Below are 22631 nucleotides of genomic sequence, written 5' to 3'. Positions count from 1 at the left end.
AAACTCCTGAAGTCTCTTGGGGGCTAGTAGTTTTAGTTTTTTCCAAACTTAATAAAAGGATAGAAACACACATTACTTTGGTCACTTCCTCCAAAACCCATTTCAAAATCTGGGGAAGTGCATGGGCACCTTTCCACTGATTTTTATGGCTTTAGGTCAGGCCTTACAGAATGCAACAGGCCATTTTAATGCCATGAATAATGGCAACTGAATCATTTTACTTCAACTTGTTGCATGTTTTCAGTACTAAACATACCCATCAATAGCTTTGCTATTGGAATTTCAAAGCACTGGTGTCAATCCAGCACGTGACGCTTTTTAAGTTTTCCATTTTCCTTGTTAGTTTTTGTATCCATAAATGTTTTAGTTTAGCATGTTTGCTATGATTTTTGTTTACAGCCTTTTCATCAATAGCTATCTCTGCAGCAAACCATGCTGACTCCAGAGCTTCCTTAGCAAGTCTTGAATCTAACCCAAGTACCAATGAAAAAAACAGTGAGAGAACTGACACGTGTGAAAAGGTACATGTGCAAATGTTGAAAACAATTACCAGAGGTGGAAACCTGTCACTATACTTAACAAGGCCCTTCGTTGTCAATTCAACAGATCATGAGACCTTTGTCTTTGATTGGATCAACTCTTCGTTTTGACAAGTTAGATCAAGCTGAAACTAGAAGCCTTCTTATGTGTTTCCTTCACATTATGAAAACCATTTCAGAAGGTAAAGAAATGTGTACTCACTACCTAATTTATGTTGTTGTAAAATATTGTGAACGCTGGATCCAAACAAATGCTAAATGTGAACAATTATCAATGTATTTCACAGGCTTTGGGTCAAGTTTTAATTCTCTGTAACAGATACATAATGTATTTTCATATCTCCCTTTAGATGCACTGATTTCCTACTGGTTGCGAGCACCATTCTCAGAAATAACAGACTTTTTCAGCATTCTAGAGTAAGTTCACTTGGCGTTTGGTTGATTTTATGTTATATGTTGATGTTTTAAAGTGACTGCTGCAAATAATTTCTTTTGGGGTTTGTCCACCTAGTGGACTAGGCTGAGATAGCTCTTGTATCTTAGATTATTTTGCCTTAATCTTCTGAAGTCATAATGAGATATTACCATATCCTCCAATACGTTGGCCATTTCCATGAGCAAGGGGTATAAATCTTTAGATGTTTCTCCTAAAAGACATTTTCACAGTAGTTTTCCCATTTGGGATTGAGATTCTATTCTTCCCTTGAGAAAAGAGAAGTATTTAGCTCCCCAAAACTTTCAAACCATACGAAAAGCTGTGTAATGCAGGATTGCCTGCTTTTGGCATCTCCAAGGTAGTTTGCTCAATCCAGTCTGTGTCTGCAGAATCCACGCAGGTAGCTGTTTTCAGAATTTGCTCATTATCTCGTAAGTGAAATGAAAGTTATTTAACTTCAAATGGTGAAGAAGCAATGCTTTTGCAACCAAGTCTTTGTCACTGACTTTGCCTCCTCACCAAGCAGGAATCTTCAACCATGGAGAAAAGGAACAAAGATATGGAAAGTAGTGCCACCTCTTGTGTATCCACGTGCTGGGAACTGCTGCATTCTGCTCTGTTTGCTTTCTAGGAGATGCATATCATAGAATAATTTAGGTTGGAAAAGACCTTTAAGATCATCAAGTCCGAACGTTAACCCAGGACTTCCAAGTCCACCACTATGGTGGTGGACTGTACTACAGGTCTCTTTGAGGCACAAAGATTCAGTGTTTTTTCATTATTAGGAAGCCATTGGTAGACATAAAATGTGTTGTTTTATCTTTCAGGGTCTGTCTGCAAAATTTCAGATATCTAGGAAAACGCAATATTGTAAGGTAATACTCTAGTCATAGACTGTACGTTAACAGTATTTGAATAATACTGCATTACATTAGGCTTAAATTAGGTTAATAGTATATCAGTGTTCTGAAAACATCAGTGTGACATACTGCAGTCAATGTATGCTTCTCTTTTTCTTTCATGCAAACAATGTTATCATGATGTTCTGGACATCTGGGTATATACCTGATGTACAAGATGTGATGATGAAACCACTATTGCATTTATAACCCAAAATACTTGGCCATTCTCAAACGTAATTCTGTGTATACGCCAAACAAAGGAACTTGGACACTGTGTTTTCCATCCATATGATGGAAAGCATAATTTTGATGGGCACAGATAAATGTTCCACAGTAATAAAGAAAAAAATAATCATCTGTCTCTACCCACTCTCTGAAAAAGTATGAGATTGTGTTCCAGCTATAAAATGTCAAATGTGCGCTTTGTCCCAGTTGATGTTTCATTTTTAATGTTACCACTGTGAACTTGTCTATTTGTCATACTGTAGGAAAACAAAAGGTCACCTGATGAACCAGTTCATGCTCCGTGGCAGGTTTTGTCAGGCCTGTATTTATTGTTCAGAGACAGGCAAAATCAGCATCACATTCCATAACAGATTAACAGTTATTTTCTCTTAACAGGAAAATTGCTGCTGCTTTTAAGTTTGTTCAGGCCACCCAGAATAATGGAACCCTGAAAGGTTCGAGCTCTTCTGGCCAGGCATCGGGTCTGCTCTCGCAATGGTAATGACACATTGTATTATTAACTCCTATAAAACCACAATCATTGTTGTCACCTCCAGCCCCTGTGCACTGTCACAGTGGTGGCTGAAAAGAGATTGACACAACATAGCACGGTTCAGAGCCCCAAAGCCAGAAATCGTGGAAGAATGGAGCCCTCTTACTTCAACTTGAGTTATAAGCTGTTTAAAATATGTTCAGAAGAATTCTTAGTTACTGTCAATATTGTTAAGTATTGCAGAAACAGTAGCTGTTGTTTTCAGATCAGATCCCTGCTGAATGATAAGCCACTGTTTTCTCCAACCTGAAGGAATCCATAGGTCCACAACCTTACGCTTTCATGGAATTACTGCTTTAGGGGTAACTATCTATGAATTCACTTAGAGTATCAGGGGATTTGTTTCTCCCCAATAACGTGGGCTTGTGGAGGGGGAAGTATCTAGCAACACAGAGTCAAACTTAAGAGTAGATTTGCTTGACAACCATCTTTTTACTTCCATGCTGCTAAGCGTAGTGTCCTTCACTGTTCTGTCCATGTTGCCAGTTAGAGAATCTTTCTTTCCTAGTCTTTTTATTTTTTTCCTCAGTCTTCCTAGTCTAAACATTGCAAGATCTAATCATTTTTATCAACTTTGTGGTAATAAGCTGCAGGTGCAGCGCACCTTTAATAGTATTTTTGATCCTGTTAGGGGAAAGTGGGATCCTTTTCATGTTAATAATGTAAAACCCTAGAGAGAAAGCAAACTTTTGACTCTGTGCAGCCTGTGGTTCTATCTAAGAGCATGGTGTGGAAGTCCCCCTTCCTCATGAGCCTGGGTCATTGATTTTTATCATTTGCATATAGCTAGAATATGCTCACTGTTATAAGCATGTACCTTGGAATGGAACAGAGGGGAGAAAAAAGGTGCTTTCTCTACCATACTTCTTCCTTTGCTCTTCTACTGTGCAGTTGTGACGAAACAGCACTGATTTCATTACAGCAGCTGGAACTGGCAAGCGGCCTTTAGGAGACTGTCGTTTTGTTGCATGTTTGCAGATGAAGCAACATGGTAGCAATCCAGAAAATAAAATCACGTTTCTGTTGTCTCCAGGGCCTTCACACTTTACCTCCTCACAAATCAACATTTGTTTTCGAAATGGCTATTTGCTTGGCCTGTTGTAGTACAGAGCATTTTTTGATGATGAATTGGGAGTTGAAGTGTTGCCAGTAATCAGCTCTAACTTGCACTTTTACATTTATGTATTTCAGTTTGTTGAAATGTTCATATGAAACCAGACTTTCCCTCCAACACCCCCCCCCCCCCCAAAAAAAAACCAACACACCAAAAAAAACCCTTGAGATCAAATATCCACGTTTCAAATCCATTAATTTGCCAGGCTGTTCACTCAAATCCTTCCCCTGTGACCGCTAATGAAAGACTTTATCACGTTGATTGGCAGAAGTCTGGCCATCAATTCCTTACCTGTGTTGGGAACTTTTTCTTTTTTAAAAACTGAAATGTTGATTTTCTAAATTATTTTTGTAAAAATAACCAATGTAAAACAGGGTTTAGCTAGGTGCAGGAAGTAATTATGTCCTAGAATATTTTTAAATTATGCAAATTTAGGAAGCTATGGTTTTTTTAAAATAAATTACATAAAGGTATATTTTAATAATGTTAAATCTTGCTGAATTCTATAGTGGTTTCAAATTCAAAATCCTTTCAAAAATTATGATAAGCATTGGTATTTTTCATTTGAAGCTTCTCATTATAAATTAATGATGTGTTTGTCAACATCAAAGAGAGTTAAAAGAAACACACACATATTTTTACTGTCATTGTGAGCTTGTCACCATTTTTTTCCCCTCATAGAAGCTGTATTAGTTCTTTCATGAGCAGGATGTATTTTTCTTGTATTCTGAGTTAACAGAACTCACCTCAGTTTCTCCTCACCCAGAGGCAGTTTTCTAAACATCAGCCAGCTATTTAAGCTGATGCCTTTTTTCAGTGCTCAGTGAGTGTCCTGTCTCTTGTGATCTCAAGAAATCACAGCACATCTGTTCGTTTTGTCCACCTCATTGACTTCCTTCTTCATTTTTGTTTCTCTGAAAAATTCGGCATCAGTTTTTTTAACTTAGCCTTTGAGAAGTACTGTAGAAAATTCTAACGTGGAAAACTTCTGTATAGGCATGATTGTTTATTCTTTGTTTCTATTTTTTAATGGTACCTTTCCATTTCAGGATGCATTCTACTTCTAGTCATGATGGCCATAAGCATCACAGATCTCAAACATTACCAATAATCCGTGGCAAAAATGCACTTTCTAACCCCAAACTCTTGCAGATGATAGACAGCAGCACAGCAAGTAAGTACAAAAAATTATTTCCTTCCCTCTGGTATTCTACGGGGTTTGGATCAGGCTCTATACAATTAAATCTGTTTTCATGAGTGCCAGTGAAAGACAGCCTAAAGAGAAGAGCCTAAACATAGAGCTGCTGACTCTGCCTCTTTTTCAGGAGATTAAGAAATCTGAGCCTAAAATTGGTCAAAGGTCATTTAGAAACAAAATTATTTACAATAAATATTTAAATAGCCTTAATGACAAGTTATTCTCTGCTTCCCAGCATCTCTTGCATCTTTGGTTATGTACCTTGCTGTACAAGCAGATGTACACTGGCTGAAATATTACATTTGTTAGATCTAGCTGTAAAAATTACCTTCTCATGACAGATGGTTCTTTAAATGATGAAATCAAAGTCATCTATCCCACATTCCAATTAGGTTTCTCTCCTCCTTTGGGGACAAACAGAAACAATGAAGGATATACTCGCATCACTGGTGCAGCTGGTGAAATTTGACTCAAATTCTCTCCCTTTTCATCTCCTGTGAGCAGTTTTCTTCAAAATACCGCTTTGGTTACATGTACAGTTAGGACCCCATCTCTGCTGTGCTGAGACCTAATGACCAGATTGCAGAATTACGTCATCTTTAACTGCACTCAGAAGATCATTTGTCATCTTGCTTTTTACATGTTGCAGGCAGCTCCAATGAGACAGACATTGTACAGTACGTAGACACAGAGGCAAACATTGCTACGGAAGTTTCCCTCACAATCCTTGACCTGTTGTGTCTTTACACTCTGAATCATCAGGTATGTTTTGTTGTTTTATTTTCTGCTTGAACTGGTGCCATGTGGGATGTGTGGTGGAAGAAAGGCCTGGGGGAGCAGGCATACAGAAAACCTGAAATGCCAGAGACAGCAGGATAGGAAAGTAAGATATGCCAGTCCTCAATGAATGTATTTTATGAAGGAATTGACTCAGAGTACCCAAACTGAATTGAAGGATGTGGAAGAAGGGCATCCTGCATATTCAGGGCTATGTACAGCCCTGCTTTGCATGAGGGCACCATGCATCTACTAAGACATCACCTTATCTGAATCATGCTTATCCCACTAGATTTCAGAGATTTTAGACAGAAAGCATCTCCTCTTTTCAAGTCAGCTGGCAGATCCTTTGTCTCTTTAAAAATTGCTCCATAAATATTGGCCCAAATGACTTGCTGAAGATCTCACATCTACAATACATCAGGAAGCTCGTTTTAGTGTCTCCTTTCTGCCATTCTAGCCCTTAAATTTAATGTATACCATCCACAAGTAGGAGTACAGGCATAGGTAAGTGCTCTCCTTGAAAAACTGCAACTTAAAAGGGTCTGCAGCAAGCTGGGAATGCCACATCCACAGAGGTTTTACACTGAAAAAAGATCTCCATATGAACATGCTGATGTAAAGTCAAGCAGATCCTTCCTCTTCTATTTACTCACTTTAATAACCCAAATGTCCTGACTTGTCTGTGAACTTTTCAGAGGCAGCTGCAGCAGTCTGATTGCCAGAATGCATTGATGAAGAAAGTCTTTGACACACACATGCTCTTTTTGCAAATCAACCAGTCAGCAGCAGCTCTCAAGCACGTCTTTGCTGCCCTACGGCTGTTTGTAGGCAAGGTAACTATGGTTTTATCCTGTTGGTCTGACCTATTAATATGTTACAGCAAGTGCAGCTTGAGGACAGTTGGGTATGTTGAAAGAGTTCTGAACTTCGCTGTATTAATGCCTACTGATGACAAAGATCTGATTTATTGTGATTAAAAGTGAGAGAAGCACAATCTGACAAATTAGTTCTGTTTTGGAAAATGAAAAATTTACTAACTGAAACTTGTAAATAGATAAGCAATATCCAGGTTTGTGATTTCTGCCTTTATCATTGGCTTTCGTGCTTTTACCACCCATGGAAGAAAGCTTGAAAACCTAGAGGTCCATCCATGGTTTTCACGGCAGATACCTGGGTTGCAGAATCCAGCAGTGATTACAGCTGTCCCCAGAGGAGCTAGCCGGAGAGTATTGCATACACCTCACTGAAAGTTCATGCAGACTAATACAGCTTTAAAAATACCTTGTTTTCAACATAGAACAGTTTTTGGAAAAAAACATGCTTATGTGTCAAACATTATTTGCTTGCATGGTACATATGCAAAAGATCACAGACAATTAGACACTTTGTGCCATGTGCAAAAACTGCACGATTTCCAAGGCATAGATTTAGGTGAGATCCTTTTAAAACTGACCAGGACATAACACACAGATAACAATTGCTACGGGGAACTGAGAATAAGCGAGCCTGGCCTGATCTCTCAGATGTAGATCAGTTTAAACCATGGGGCTTCCTTCTGGTGGTTATCTCAGGGCGAAGGAGGAAATCGTGCTTCTCCCAGTAAAGTAGCTTGAGGACATGGGGGAAACAGAGTAAACCATCCACAGACCTTTTTAAATTACTTACCAGCCAGCCAGGAACGGAAGAACTTTGTACAGTGGGGAGGATGAATAAATATCCAGGATCACCCTTTTCATTCATCCTGTAGCACTTGGGATTGAATTCTCTCTTTGTAGTTCTGTGGGAGCAGGCATCAGATGTGGTTCCTGTAGCAGAACCTCTTGGGTGGTACTTGAGATCTGTAGCCAGTATGTACATCTCCCACCTCTCCTCTCTCTGTCGTCTTTACATTCACCCTGCTCATAACTAGAAGGTATGGTTTGGGGAGCCATCCTTCACGTTCTGTTGTCTCCTGCTGTTAAAACCCTTAAGCACTGGAAGTTCGCTGGCTTTGCTATTCAAAGTATTTTCTCTCTCCTGAACAGCTTTTCTAGTAGTGCCGAACAGCACACACGCTTTTCCTGGTTAGCTATTCTGCATTCTCTGCAGCTCTGCTTTCTGCTCGCTGTGTGCCAGCTGCTGTCTGGCCCTCCTGGAGGCCAGTTGGATTGCTGCATTGCATAGAGTGTTTGTCTGAAAACCTGTGTGCAGTTTTTACTTAATCTTAATTTGCACATGGGATTATGTTTAGCCAGTGGCTGATCTTTTCACTAAACCCTGGTGTGAATGAATACAGGACAGTTGTTTTTACTGAAAGCTTAACAGAAAAAAGTATTGACTCCGAATAACTGTGTCAAGGCCTAAGAGTAGCGCTAGACATGTACATGGTGGGTTTTTTTGCCTTTTTTTTTTTTTTTGCCAATAGTTCCCATCAGCATTCTTCCAAGGACAAGCAGATCTCTGTGGCTCACTCTGCTATGAAATCCTGAAATGTTGTAACCATAGGTCACGTTCAACCCAGACAGAAGCATCTGCTCTTCTTTATTTTTTCATGAGAAAGAACTTTGAATTTAACAAGCAGAAATCAATAGTCAGATCCCATCTACAGGTAAGTGAAGTCTGAGATCATCATTATTTGACTTTGGGCATTGGGTTTTATCATTAATATTTTTATGCATTGTAGCAAACCAGTTCCTTTGGAGTCCTCAGCCAGGCAGTTCCCTGTGGCAGCTTGATTTTGCTGCCAAGTCTGAAGACATTGGGCTGGATTCTCTGCTGTTCTTGGACTGCTCGGCTCTGTTCCAGGGAGAGACAACAGCTGTGAATGTAGCCACATAGCCAATAAATAGCCGGAGAAATGGTTATTCTCGCTTCATGTGCATTGCTTACAGCAGTGAGAACATACCTAATGAATGGAGGAACTAAACAGGATCCGATAGCATAGTAACAGAAACGTGAAGTCCAGTAATGACGCACCTGCACTGCAGAATGCGAGCAATTACAGACAGTGGAAAGATTACACACAGTCCTTGCGTTTGTATATGTTATGTTCTTAAGACATATATAAAAGTGCATCTCTGCTACCCTAGTACATCAAGTCATACTAAAGTAGGGATTAAAAACTATTCAGAAACTGTGGTTTTTCTTTGCTAATTGCAGCCTGTGTTTTCTCCCCCCCATACAGCTCATCAAAGCAGTGAGCCAGCTGATAGCGGATTCAGGGATTGGCGGATCTCGTTTTCAACATTCGCTCGCAATTATAAATAATTTTGCTAATGGAGACAAGCAGATGAAAGTAAGAAACATTTTTTTCAATCACTACCTCTTGCAAAATATCAACAATTTCAGAGGAGCAAGTGTATGAGTGAATAAAATTGCTGGCTTTTATTAGACACTGACCTATGCCTTCCTAGTGTGCCTTTTTCAGGCAGCCTGAAATTCACAAAAATGTTTGTGGCTCAGAAGCTTAGTAACTGTAAATAATTTTTAAAACAAAAGAAGAGAGATTTTTATTTGAAAATTACTTTATTTGTATTTATTGCTTATTTTCTTCATTTGTCTGATGGCAGAGAAGATATCGTGCATTGCGACTAAAGAAACACAACTGCAATTGACAGTTTTGAGTCTACAAATCGTCTCTTTAGTCAGTTCAGTAAATGTGCCACAAAAACATTCACAACAGTTGGGTTTTGTAACAGCTTGCTAACGCCCTGAGAAAGGCACTTAAGCTCTTAGATTAGTTATCGTTGCTATTGTATTCATTGTCTGTACTAAAGGTGTTGGAACAGGATTCCAGTTTTTAATTTTTACAATTCCTATCCACGCTTTTGTCAACATGCATTTGAATTTTATACTTTGGAGGTGGTTTTCCTTCTCTGAGGGTGACTTTAGGATATAAGTTAGTGTTAGCAAGTTGGTAGATAATTAGCATAAGTAATTTGATGTCTTATTTAATAAGATGCAGTTACAGTTGTATTTGTTTTCAAAGCCCAGCTTTGATTTCCCAGTGCTGCGGTCAGGTCACACTGCTTCTGTAACATGCTTATCTCTGTGTGAGGCAGAAAAGGGAGTATTTAATTTCACTTAATTTTTCTGGATGTTTTACTTCTTAAACAAAGGGAATGAGGGGGGGAAAGTCTGAAAATAGAAACTTATTTCATTGCCCGTCTGAAAATGAGAAACTGCAGAGCTGAGTTAAATATGTTGGGAACAGCTGATATGAGTAATACAAGGACTTTGTTTTAATCTTGCACAGTGTGAAAAGGCCAGGAGCCAGACTGCTGTGCTTTATTCACTGTGGTGAAGCATGCTGTGAGTGTAGTTAAGCAGGACTATCTGTAGTGCACGGTGCTGTTCACCAGCAGAAAGTGTATGAGAATCCAGTTCTGGATCCAGTAAGCAACCGAGGAACAAATGTTTCAGTTTGCTGACTTCAGCCGAGTTGTTGCTGACTGCCTGGGATATCTAGAGGTGCTATGAGATATCAGTAAAAAAAAAATCAAGGTTTTGAGTACAGTGTGTCTGTACGGTGGAACTGTGACCCTGCTTCAAAGCCTACTGAATTAGAGAAGGGGAAGAAGGTCTTCCATAAGAAGGACGTTAGCTCGTTCAGGGGTGCTGCATGTAGCTCTTTGGATGGTTTTAGTGATGTATTGCTTCTCTTTCCCAAAGAACGTTAATTTCCCAGCAGAGGTGAAGGATCTGACCAAACGCATCAGAACGGTTTTGATGGCCACAGCTCAGATGAAGGAGCATGAGAAAGACCCCGAGATGCTTGTGGATCTGCAGTACAGCCTAGCAAATTCATATGCTAGTACACCTGAATTACGTAGGACGTGGCTTGAAAGCATGGCCAAGATTCATGCAAGAAATGGAGATTTATCGGAGGTAATGTAAATAAATTGACAGGAAAACCATTTGTCTTTGAGTTGAGATGTTCTGATGAAAAGGGCTCTGAATATCAAACAGTAGTGATTTAAGAGAATCATACAGTGTTTCTCACATGCTTGAAATGAGAGGAAGACCGGTCTGAAAAACACCTAGAGATACAATGCTTATTATCCCAGTTTGCCTAAATGTGACTACCAGATACATGCTTGAGCAAGACTTGAAAATGTCTGATGAAGAAGCTACAGTCAGTATCACATTAGCATCGCTGCTGCTTAAGCCTAGCAGGCCCAGTAGCTGTAGTGTAGATGAGGTTATGAGTGGTGCATAACTTTCATGAAGGATTTTCTTCTCTCCCACCATGGCACTGGAGTGGAACTTCATTTGTAATGTGTTGTCCTTTTAATGAAAAAAATGGGTGATGCAAAACTCCAGTGCATAGCCCAGGAATATCGGATTTACTAAGTAATCTTAATGGTTTTCTTGAGCAAATCTATGCTTTTACCTAAGACACCTAGTAAAATCAACAATCAAGAAGGATTTCATCATTTAATCCATTATTCTCTTAAATGGTTATATTAATTTTGTCTTCCCTTTTTTGCAGCATGGCTTGACTGATGAAAGTATGCACTCCTTATGACATGTATGCTGTAATTCATACAACGTACTTTAACATATATATGTGTCTTGGTCTCTTATTACAGGCCGCTATGTGCTATATTCATATCGCCGCTCTCATTGCAGAGTACCTGAAAAGAAAGGGTAAGATCAACATATGCAAAAACAATTATATATGTATAAACATTATTGTTGAAAATAATGTTTGGCTGTCCTGCTTTCCTTCCTTATATATAAAGTATTCTTAAAGCTGCTTGAATTCTTTCCAAATATTTTATTTTTAAAATATATCATAAATGTTCGTCTTAGCACTGGAACAGTGAAAGTGTGGTTTTGGGTAAAGAGGGTTAATTAAATGTTTAGTAAGTGAGTGTTAAAAGAGAATGCTTCACTTGTTAGTCTGTCGTTATTAAATATGCATGTATTAACACATACGAGTAGCGGTGTACTAATACCATCTTACACTATCATAGGTTACTGGAAAATGGAAAAGATTTGTACCTCACGTATGCTCCTGGAAGATGGTCAAGTCTCTGATAGTAATGTGTTACTAACAACTCACAATGGAGGAAGTGAGTGCTCTAACCGTGGCTGTTTATGGGTCAAATAACATAATTAGGGAATCAAATTACTGTTTTCCAATTGATCCGGAAAAATATCTACCAAAGCAAAAATATTTATAGTGCATGTTGATGGCTGTAATAGGAAGCAAGTAATGTCAGAAACATTATACGTTACTTTCCTGATGCTCTTTGGCTGGTTTGATGAATTGCTCAGAATCTGTCTGGTTAAGAGGTTTTTCAGCAAGAGAGCAGTCTGCTCTTCATCGACAACAGAAATCCCTCTCATTTCAATTGCTGTTTAGCATGCAAATCCGTGTCCCGTTCCTTGGCGACCCAAAGATGGGAGGGCAGGGGGGTGGAATTAATATCTGGTTATCCATACGTAACATGATAAAGATTTATTTTTTTTTAATCTGTGATGCTTATTAGAGAAATAAAGTGCGGGCTTATATTTTTTTAATGCTTCTATGCCAATGGTTATTTAGTTTATGAAATGTATATTTCAAAATAATTATCAGCATGAGATATTTTAGCATTTTTACAAAGAGCAATTTCTAGGGGCAAGGGCACATATCTGGGGAAGAGAAAACATTTAGTTTTGGAAAGGCTGTAGTTCTCCGATTACACTTGGAAGTGTCTGTGGGTGAGGTGAAAAAGTGCATCCTTTTAGCGGGGAGATTTCTGTGCAGACCAGTATTTTGGAGATTGTTCACTAGTGGTAAAATACTTAGCATTAATAACAGATCGCAGTAGGTGGAGGGAAGAACTTGTGGGTCATTTTAAACGATTTTCAAAATCTGATAGAGGGGATGGAGCCCCTCTGTCTCAGTGTGTAAAGGTTAGCTTTTTAATTGTGCCTTAGTACGTTTAAATTGAACACGAACCGTGTCAGGATTTCATTGCCCCCACTGGCAGTTTTACCTTCTCCATCCAAGAGGGGTAGTAAAATATTCATGGGTCGGACTCTGCCTGACCTGTAACGTGCAATACCTGTGTAAGTCGCTCCTTCTGCAGCCATTCGCTAAGGCCCGGCTTTGCAAGCACTAACTGTAAGCTCAGGTTTAACCTTTAAGAGCCTTTCCATTGGCCATTGCTGCCACCAGCCTGAGATTTCTGTGAGGGAGCCCCTCGGCCAGGGCTGTGGCCACCCACTCACCTGGGCGGGATGGGGGGGTGCTGCCAGGGTGGCCCCAAGCCCAGCAAAGGCGCGTGTGCCCCTCTTCCTGAGCAAACCTGGCGGGTGGCACCAGTGGGGGTCCCAGCGCACAGTGTCTAGTGCCTGCAGGCCAGGCTGGCCGTCACAGCGCTGGTTTGACAAGTATAAATTGTCTCGCCTCTGTCTGCGATGGTAATTCCTGTACAGAAGAGCGTTGCCCGTGTAGCGTTACGAGGCTGCCAGCACAGTTCAGCTAAGGAACTGGAATTCCAAAGAGAGGAATAAGATTGCAGCAGGAAAAGGTCAGTTACCCTTTGCCGGGACACAAGTGGATTTATATCACAGAGAGAATGTGTAATAGTCCCATAAACGCAGTCAGTTCCATTTGTGCTTCTCATCACTTGGGCTGTGAAAAAACTAATCAATCCAGTCAAATAAAATCAATTCTGTTTTAATGGCATCCAATAACTTTTAGTTTTACCTGGTTATTCAGTCATTAATTGACATTGTTATGACTTGCACTTCAAGGCTTATTTTCCATGGGATGGCCTGCTTTTCTGAGCATTACCCCCAACATTAAAGAAGAAGGTGCTATGAAGGAAGACTCTGGGATGCAAGATACTCCCTATAATGAGGTCAGCAGCATTAACATTTATATACTTGTTTATATTAACAGAGTGTTATTTCTAATAGATGTCTGTGCACATTACAACAAATTATAGTGAGAGTAGTGTACTTCACACTGTATTAAAAGGCACGCAGCTTTTGAGTAAAATGTCATAGCTGTTGTACTAAATAGCAGGGGTAGGTGTTTATCTAACCAGAACATGAAGTACCAGAGCTGGAAGTCAGGGCAAGGGGGAGCCCACAAAGCAAACCCATTCTTCTGAATGAGTTCTCAAGTATTCAAATATTTTCACATTACTGTTATTTCAGGGGGTTTATTTAAAGAAGAGCTAGGTCACCAATACCTGATTAAACATGGTGTCATTGAAATAAAACTTAATATAGAAGATACCCACTATTTCATTTTTATTCTGTATGTGCTTTTGCTGCATTGTTATTAATTAAATGCCACCGGCTGTCAAATCACTGAACTATTCGTATTTGTGGAATTGCAGAATATTCTTGTGGAGCAGCTGGAGTTGTGTGTTGAATACCTGTGGAAGTCTGAAAGATACGAGCTTATTGCTGAGGTTAACAAGCCTATCATTGCTGTTTTTGAGAAGCAGAGGGACTTTAAAGTAAGTTGGTTTATTATACCTTTTTCAATTATCTTAAGACAATGGTAAAGATCAAAATTTTTAGGGAAAAATAGGTGCTTTCTTTAAAAGAAATGGGCTTTTTTCTTCCTGTCTGTAATTTCTCCTTTTAATACTTTGTGCTGTAGATAAAAACACCCTGATGTCTTACTTCCTTCTTTTCAGCATCAATACAACAGTAAACAAGCAAAACAATTTCAAACAAACCTTGTGTTAGCCAATGGATTTTTATATGTGTTTTTAAACCAAGAGCATATTTGTGTTGTATTTAGAAACTGCCAATAAATTGTGTGATTTCTTCACAATTCCAGGGTTTCTTTATTTCTTATTTACTTCACAATTTCAATACATAATGGATCACCAGATGATAATCTTTTTTACTAGTTTTTCTGGGTTTAAATTTAAAAAAAAAAAAAACCAAACAAAAAAAAAAAAAACACCAAAGAGGTAGATAGCAATAAGTGGGAGCTGACTGGAGTTGTTGGCACCCATGCTCTCACCAGCAGGTAGGACACGGGTTGTCTGCCCTCTTATTAGGTCCCTACCACCCCACTGCCTGGTGGTGGGCTGCTCGTCTTCCTGTACATGAAGGCACCCACTGCTGCAAAACTGCCCAGAAAACGATAGAAACCTTGAAATGAATTTTTAGTGACTGCTAACAAGGTTAAACTATTCCCTTAGTGTGTACAGCCAACTTTGCAAAGGTTTGGGAATCCGGTGAAGGCAAGCCGTGCTTGTGCAGAGCTGTAGTGGCGTTTCCCAAAGTACTTGCATGCTCTCACTTCACCTCCCTCTCCCTGTTTCTTGACGTAGAGGCTGTCTGATTTGTACTATGACATCCACCGCTCTTACCTGAAGGTTGCAGAAGTAGTGAACTCTGAGAAACGTCTCTTTGGGCGATACTACCGTGTTGCATTTTATGGGCAGGTAAGCCAACTTGCATTTTTTTGTCTCTGCAGATTCCCAGATTTCAGCTATGGTCTTCTAATCCTGATGTATTTTGGGGAAGCTGAAACAAGGAAACACTTGGCAGTGAATTCATGGGGTAGAAAGTGCCTTGTGGGTCAGAATCCAAGCAGGATTTTACTCAGGAGAGCACTCAGTTGCATCTGTGTAAACTGCTGCTATGGATTTAGTGGTGTAACAGAGAACAGACTTGTATGTCAGCTTTAGCTCTTGACTTCATCAAGCAAAACCAAGACTGAGGCAGGGCAGGTTTTTTCAGAGTAAAACTTAAATAAAAACAGATAAGACACCTTTGATATATGGTGCTCTCCTCTAATAGAACTTAAAGCAGAGCAGTATGCAGTAGACGTTTTGTTGTGTTTCTGACTCTGACTTCTGCTTTCAGGCCACTTCTGATTCTGTGCAGTATACCGTAGTTTTATTCCCTTTGCTGTGCTTCAGCATCCTCAAAGCATTATTTTGTGCTTTCTTCCACTACAAACCAGTGTAGCAATCCAGCATGTTCCTTTAAGACCTGGTTTTGGCAAGCATACGATTTCCTTTACTCTGATATCATAAGATGTGTAAACAACAGATTGATGTGAATCATTCTGTTTGCTAATTAGATTTTAATGCAGAAATTTGCTCTTTTCTCCTTTTGATCTTATTCAAGGCTGTGGTAAGTCTAGTTCTTTTGCATGTTTTGTTTAATTCTCCTCACATGTCCTCTATCCTTCCCTGTACTGTTACTTAACATTAATTTTCCTGTGCTCTGGATTCTTTGGTTCATGGCAGATGAAATAACGTTGTTTCATTCATCGTTGCATCCTGCAAACTAACTTTTGTTTGTTCAGTTACCTGAATTACCAAGCTGTATCTGTCGCCATGTTGTGTGTGCACCGTGGGGCCCAATGCCGTGTCATCTCATCTCAGTGGAAGTTTTTCTCTCAGCTTCACTGGGAGTGGGATTGGAGCCCTTCTTCCTCTGTTGAAAAACTCGGTGTAGCCCTAATGCTGTTTGAATGCAGAGCCTGCTTTCCTGGCCTGTGCAGCAGCTGCAGAGAGGCAGGCTCTTGTGTCAGTCTGTGATCTGTGGCAATGGTGACGGGAGCCCTCTGGGCAGGGTGCAGCCACCTTGCTGGTAGTCCCTTGTAGGAGCAAGAAAACTGGGAGTCAGAGGGAAATGGCGAGTCCTGGCTGTTCATACAGATCAGCAAAGCTGAACTTGCCGAATGCGAGCTGCACTTGAGGAAGGGTAGAGTTTTCCGTATGCCTCGCCTTCCTCAAAACGGGAGCAGGGGAGGGGGAAACAGGATTCTCCTACCTGCAACTTCTTGCCAGGGCTGTCCCAGAGGCAGCTCCTCGTTAGCAGGTAATCCAGCTGCAGCAGTTTTGCTGAGCTGGGTTAAAATCTGTTACACTGCGATGACTTTTCAGCTGCCAGTGCCACAAGGGCCACTTCATTTAAACAGCTTTAGTGCTTTAAAGCGTATGACTGTCATAGCTGCATATTGCTCGGACCAGACACTGAGCATCCATCCCAGCTTCCTCCTTCCCTTTTGCCAGGGCAATGTTACGTGGGAGAAAGCGGGAATGTTCTTATCACTCCTTGCAGAGGCATAGTGACAAAAGCGTATGGCACAGCGCAAATAACTACAGGTAGATCATTCCCAGGGGCGTTACTTGTGCCTCATTTACCAAGGATAATAGGAGTGTGTCTGCAGAACGGATTCAGGAGGGCTTACCAGTACACAAAGCACCACAGCAGGTGTGGGAGCTACAGAGGAAGCTGACCTGGAAGGAGAAAGGGAACAGTCCATTCCCATATGCTGGCTCTGCCTGCATATTTTTTCCCTCTGGAAGGTTTCCTTTCTGTATTTCTGTCAGTCCCTGTTTTCCCAAGTGCCACTTGCGTCCATTTTGGCCGTGCAAGTGGAAAGCTGTGAGGCCTTTCGGTCCCTCTGTTGCCAAGAGCATTGCAGGCCTCCATACGGAAAGGAGTCTCAGTGCCCAATTCATTTAAAACATTAAAAGCAATTCCCTTTTATTTTTTTGCTTCTGGCAGACTTTGCACACTTCCTCCCCAAAGCTTATGGTTGCAGGTTTTTACTAGTGTTACACAGTTAAACCAGTGTAAAGCAACATGAATCGCTCTGCTTAGGCCACTACAAAGGAAATGCCACAGAAGGAAACTCGGTGTGCAGGTGTGGGATGCTCGGTGCGCAGGTATGGGATTCCTTTTCAGCATTACACATACACTGTTCCATAAAATACCTGTGAGCGGGTACATATGGAAGCACACACGTATAAAAAGATGTATCATTACACATATGCATTTATTCGTTAAACACTTTTATCAATTGTATCAATAAATATATATGTTTTGTAAAAATGGAACACTGCTGTTCCTTAACTGAAACAAAAACTGCGGAGAAAGCCGATTAAAGGACAAAAGAATACTGCAAATTCTGTTTGCAGGAGAATTTGGGGGGTTCTTAGTGGAGAAAAAATCTGCAGTTGCACCTGAAAACCGTTCTTCAGTATTTAGCTGCTGCATTGCTGCAGGGACCCTCTGGAAGGATGAATTGAGTGAATGTAGTCCTGGGGGAGGATGTAGTTGGTTGTTTTCACCAGAGAGCTTTATTTGCCAGCTCACAGAGCCGGATCTCACGGCAGCTGCTGTTGTAGACTGCAAATTTTAAGGGCCTTGGGTGACAACATCTCATTGCACCACCAAGTGGCCACCAGCCAGTGCTTATGATTTTATTCACAGAGTGTTTTGAAAAGTCAGTATCTTTCTTGAATTAAAACAAACAAAAAAAGCTCTAAATGTGGTGAATATCTGGAAAATTGTGTGGTGCTGATAAGCAAAGACATTCAAGACTTGTTTTCAGAGCAGTGTTAGGTAAAGGTAGAGCTGAGGGTTTGTTCTCGTATCTGTGCAAGAAGCTGTAGAAGCTGGAGGGCAGATTTTCACCATGGTAAGCTGGCTGCAGGTTCATGTCTGAAAGCCAAAAATGTGGCCCCTTTTCCAAACGCGGTGAAACAGCTGTAGCTTCCTGAGCAAATAGTACAACAGCCTCACTTACCATGGGAGGAGACGTTCACTTGGTACTGACAGGGGAGGATCCATTAGATGCTAATTCTTGGCAGGTAAAGCAGAAGGCTTCACCTCAGCTCGCCAGCTCTGGGGTTGGTGTGTATTCTTCCAGCCGAGCTCAGAGAAGAGGCTGGTTTCCTGTGAGCTCCAAGGGATGTGTCTGAGGGCGCACCGGGAAGAAGGGCCTTTTCAGTGCTCCCACAGTGACAATCCCAGGTTGCAGCTTGACTCTCAGCACATCAGAGCTCAGTGGAAACCAATAACCCACTGTCTGGGAAATCATCTCTCTTCCATTACCTTCAGCTTGTCCATGTAATAATTTTCACCTGTAAAGCTGCATTGTCCTTGCAGGGTAAAACCAGCCAGTATGAAAATAATCTAGGCATATGTATTGATAATGTAACATTGGCTGCTTAATATTTTAAAATCCTGAAAGTGGAGGATATTTGGCTCCTGTAAAGTATTTAATCTTACTTTCAATAGGCTTTGCCAGCCATAGAGCATATGGTAGACACGATTATTTATAGCTTGCAATTAACGTCTGCCTGTCACCCGTCAGCTGAAATATTGTAGGGAATATGTACTTAAATGATGTCTCTTGCATCAGAAACATAACTAAATATGTTAGTTGTTTGTTTTCAGGTATTTTTCTAAGCAAAACCATTAACGCAGATACCATCTTAGTGTGCCAGGCAGCATCAGTACAGAGATTTGGCACTTACATATAAACACATACTTCAGTGTGCAAACATACACAGAATCAGTGTTTAAGAGCATAAACTATAATCTAGCTTGCTATGATTTGGAAAACACGAGGGGTTTTGTTGTAAACACTGAATAGTAACAGAAAACAGATGTTTTGTGACAGAGGCAATCCCAAGTAGTGTGTTTAAGTATGGTTGCATGAAACTAATGAAGTTTTCCCACATAAAGCAGTTTTGTTTCAGTGCAAACAAGACCAGAAAGCAGGTTATGATCCTGCAGATCTTTTCTCAGTGAAATCAATAGAAAGTCAATTGCCTGGCCAGCTCAGTAAATGTTTATAGGGTGTCAGTTTTTGAGCTGTAGATTTGTTCTCTAATTAAACTGTGAAGTTCTTCATATGCCTATGGAGATTAATTGACAATATTGTTAAAAATTGTGCAATGTTAGAAGGTCACTGTGAGACTGATTAAGATACTATTGGACAAGCTGCTGTTAGTCATTGGTTTCCAGTAATGCCCACAGTGCTCTTGGCACTTGCCACACTAAAATTCAATTTTATTGCCCCTTGTCCTCACTAAAAGAGAAGTCAGAGGTGCTCATATTTGTTAATCCCTATTGAAGTAAACCTTAGGGATTTTTTCCTAAACAGACGTTGAAATGTACAGCTAATATATTTTAATTCTGTATATTTCTTTTGTGAAGATTTGCCTAGTCAATAATTTTACTGGCCAAAGTTGAAATATGCTTCAACATGAAAAGACTGGATTTTGCATGAGTACCTTCCAAAGATATTTTGGAGTTATTTGTGCGTCTCTGTTTTTCAACAGATGGCAGTTTGCCAGAATTTGCCAGGCATATTGTAGAATTAGCTGTCCAAGCCCTATCATGTTAAGTTCAAAGGGCCTTGGGTTTGACATCATTGATGCTGTCTGCCTTTCCCCTTGATCCCTCCAGCTGCAGGTATTTTCCTTTGGGTCACTTTGTGTTAAGGTGAGAGGAGGAGGCTTTGGGTGCAGCTGCAGTGGTTAACACCGCCAGATTTCATCAGCAGCATATGAAATCCTGGAAGGAGGGCTGGTGTTTCTCATGGCATTGGGATAAATCCAGTCCTTGTTAATGGGGCACCTGCTGCTTTCTGCTCAGCTGGGAGAGCTCTTCTTGGAGTGTTGATGTACATGTTCATCATGTAGCAGTTGAGTGTCTCACCTGCACATGACGCAATGCTGTGTTAATTTTCTGAGGTCAGTTTTTCTTCTGAAGCTTGACAGGTTCTTGTTTAGCTCTTTGATGGAGCTTTTTATTAAAGCTCTGCCAAGTCCATCCAGTGTAATAAGTAAATGACCTTTAAAAGGTTGAGCTTTTTTGCAAAGGAGCACACAGTGTCTTTCTTTTTTTTTCCCTTTTCAAATGTGAATCATTTAGTAATTATTTCTGAAAATGCTGCAATTCCATATGACCTTTCAGGATCTCCATACCAGGGCCCTGTGAATGGCTGTGGGCAGCAGTGGCATGCTGCGTGCACCCCAGCTGAGCTGGGCATCCAGCAAACAGCTGTTACACTCATGTTCTGCTAGCATAGTGCTTCTGATATAGTTAATTCAGCCAAACAATTAAAGTTTAAAGAATTTTTAATTCATTAGGGTTTTTTTTCATCAGACATACACAACAGCATTCTCAAGAAAGCACATTAACTCTTTAAACAGTTAGGTCTCTTACATGAATAAATTTCCCGGGTAACTTCAGAGATACCAGGCCATAAATGCAGATCTCTAGGTATGTGTCTTCTAGGAGAGAGGTAAGCTTTTAACTTAGGTGCTGGAAATGGCATATTGGATGCTCTGGTGGGCATACAGGCAACCTTGATTCCTGATGTAAGCACCTTCTTGAGGCCTTGCCCTGTCTGTTGTGTTCACTGTATCCTTCCATTTCTTTCCAAACAGGGTTTTTTTGAAGAAGAGGAAGGTAAAGAGTATATCTATAAAGAACCCAAATTAACCGGCTTGTCCGAGATCTCTCAAAGGCTGATGAAACTGTACGCAGACAAGTTTGGAATAGATAATGTGAAGATCATCCAGGATTCCAACAAGGTACAAAAGATGTGCGGTTTCTGCATGAGGGGGAGAACCGAGCGCATGGTTCATGTTTTGAGCTGTTTTGAATGAATGTGAACTGAGTGTAGGTGTAAACTATGATAACCTATTCTGCAACCAAAAAAAGATTCTCACTTCATAGTGTGGCAGGTGCTTTATGGAAACGACAATGTTATAGCAGGGCATCACAGTTGGTGGGAAGAGAGCATATTGCATCATACGCCTGCTGAGAGCATGTGGATATTTACCGCAGTGAGGGAGCAAGTTGTTTTCTCTCTCGTTTAGCTTTCATCTACTTCTACCAATGGCTATGTTCAAAAGTTCCACTGTTCTTAGGGGCCTCTTAGTTAAGTATCTTTGCATTAATCTGCAGTCTGAATAGTACATTTGGAAATCTCTGTTTTAATCAGTATTGCTATGATAGATAAAAGTATAAGAAATATAATGCATGCCTTGGAAGCTCATCACACTTAACAGAATTTTATGATGTTTGCCACTGTTGCACAGGTCAACCCCAAAGATCTGGATCCAAAATATGCATATATCCAGGTGACATATGTCACACCTTTCTTTGAAGAGAAAGAAGCTGAAGATAGAAAGACCGACTTTGAAATGCATCACAACATCAACCGTTTTGTGTTTGAAACACCTTTCACACTCTCAGGAAAAAAGCACGGAGGTGTAGAAGAGCAGTGCAAGAGGCGCACAATCCTGACAAGTACGTTTGCTCAGGCAGCTTCCCCTCTCCCGTCCCACTTTGGCCAGTTAAGCCCAGCAGCACGTTTTACGTGCCAGGTTTTCCGCAGTCAATAGGCACAGCGTGTTGTGCAGAATGATAAGTACTCTTTTTAATGTGTCCGCTGGCAAAGTATGTGCTTTCTTACTAGGGAAAGTTATTTTCATTTGTGGAGTCATCAGCTGTCTTAGCTGGTTTCCTTGTTATTGACATCTTAACTGTTCTTGCAGTGATGTAATTTGGGAGTGGTTCTGCTTGAGGCAGCTTAGCACTCAACCATTGTTCTTTTCATAATAAAGTCAAAGAAAAAGCAAAGATGTAGGGTGCCTGTTCTGCCAAGAAGAGTAAAACAAAGATACAGATTTTTGTTCAAAGTTGGAGTAAGATAAGTTATATAGAATTTTTTTAAGTGAAAGGTGAGGTTTCATCTCATTGGGCACAATCAGTGTTTTAAGACAGGAACGTCAGGGAGCGCTAGATATGTCTGTTCTTACTGAGTCATATTAAACAGAAAATGTTTAGTTCCTTATCATCATTGAAATCTCTTTTTAAAGAGGCATCCCTTGTGAAACTACTACTGGAACTTGACCTTTCTGGATTTTGGCTGAGAGTATGAGAACTGCCCGAGACAGAGGCGTTGTTCTCATGGGCAGCCATGAGCAGAGAGGCTGATGTTCACACCAAAGGCTCCTCAGAGACAGAAAATCCAGTTCCCCACCGACTTCAGTGCATCTGCTTCTCCCAAAGGGCAGAGTGAGGAAAGCTACTTTCACAGTGCAGGCGTAGTCACCTGAAAGTTTTGTTCTGGCAAGTCAAGAGAAAAGCACCGATGTTTGAGGGCAT

At 40.5% G+C, this 22631-nt stretch overlaps 1 protein-coding gene across 11 annotated transcripts in view; it reads left to right on the top strand.

Moving 5' to 3' along the window:
* DOCK10 (dedicator of cytokinesis 10) overlaps nt 1-22631 on the top strand; it is a 162611-nt gene that overhangs the window by 132929 nt on the left and 7051 nt on the right. For 9 of the 11 annotated variants that reach the window (XM_055816762.1, XM_055816761.1, XM_055816764.1 and 6 more), the window contains 18 exons: nt 400-521; nt 607-721; nt 890-956; nt 1803-1850; nt 2499-2600; nt 4819-4943; nt 5617-5729; nt 6443-6580; nt 8152-8334; nt 8911-9021; nt 10398-10613; nt 11318-11375; nt 11705-11803; nt 13479-13585; nt 14072-14194; nt 15026-15139; nt 20903-21049; nt 21560-21770. In XM_055816762.1, the coding sequence (XP_055672737.1) occupies nt 400-521; nt 607-721; nt 890-956; nt 1803-1850; nt 2499-2600; nt 4819-4943; nt 5617-5729; nt 6443-6580; nt 8152-8334; nt 8911-9021; nt 10398-10613; nt 11318-11375; nt 11705-11803; nt 13479-13585; nt 14072-14194; nt 15026-15139; nt 20903-21049; nt 21560-21770 (2199 nt within the window). The remainder of the gene's footprint in view (nt 1-399; nt 522-606; nt 722-889; nt 957-1802; nt 1851-2498; nt 2601-4818; nt 4944-5616; nt 5730-6442; nt 6581-8151; nt 8335-8910; nt 9022-10397; nt 10614-11317; nt 11376-11704; nt 11804-13478; nt 13586-14071; nt 14195-15025; nt 15140-20902; nt 21050-21559; nt 21771-22631) is intronic. The other 2 variants (XM_055816760.1, XM_055816759.1) reach the window with 2 other exon arrangements.

The sequence above is a fragment of the Falco peregrinus genome, chromosome 12 (assembly GCF_023634155.1).
Source record: "Falco peregrinus isolate bFalPer1 chromosome 12, bFalPer1.pri, whole genome shotgun sequence".
Classification (NCBI taxonomy): Eukaryota; Metazoa; Chordata; class Aves; order Falconiformes; family Falconidae; genus Falco; species Falco peregrinus.
This window is presented reverse-complemented; position numbering and strand designations above follow the sequence as displayed.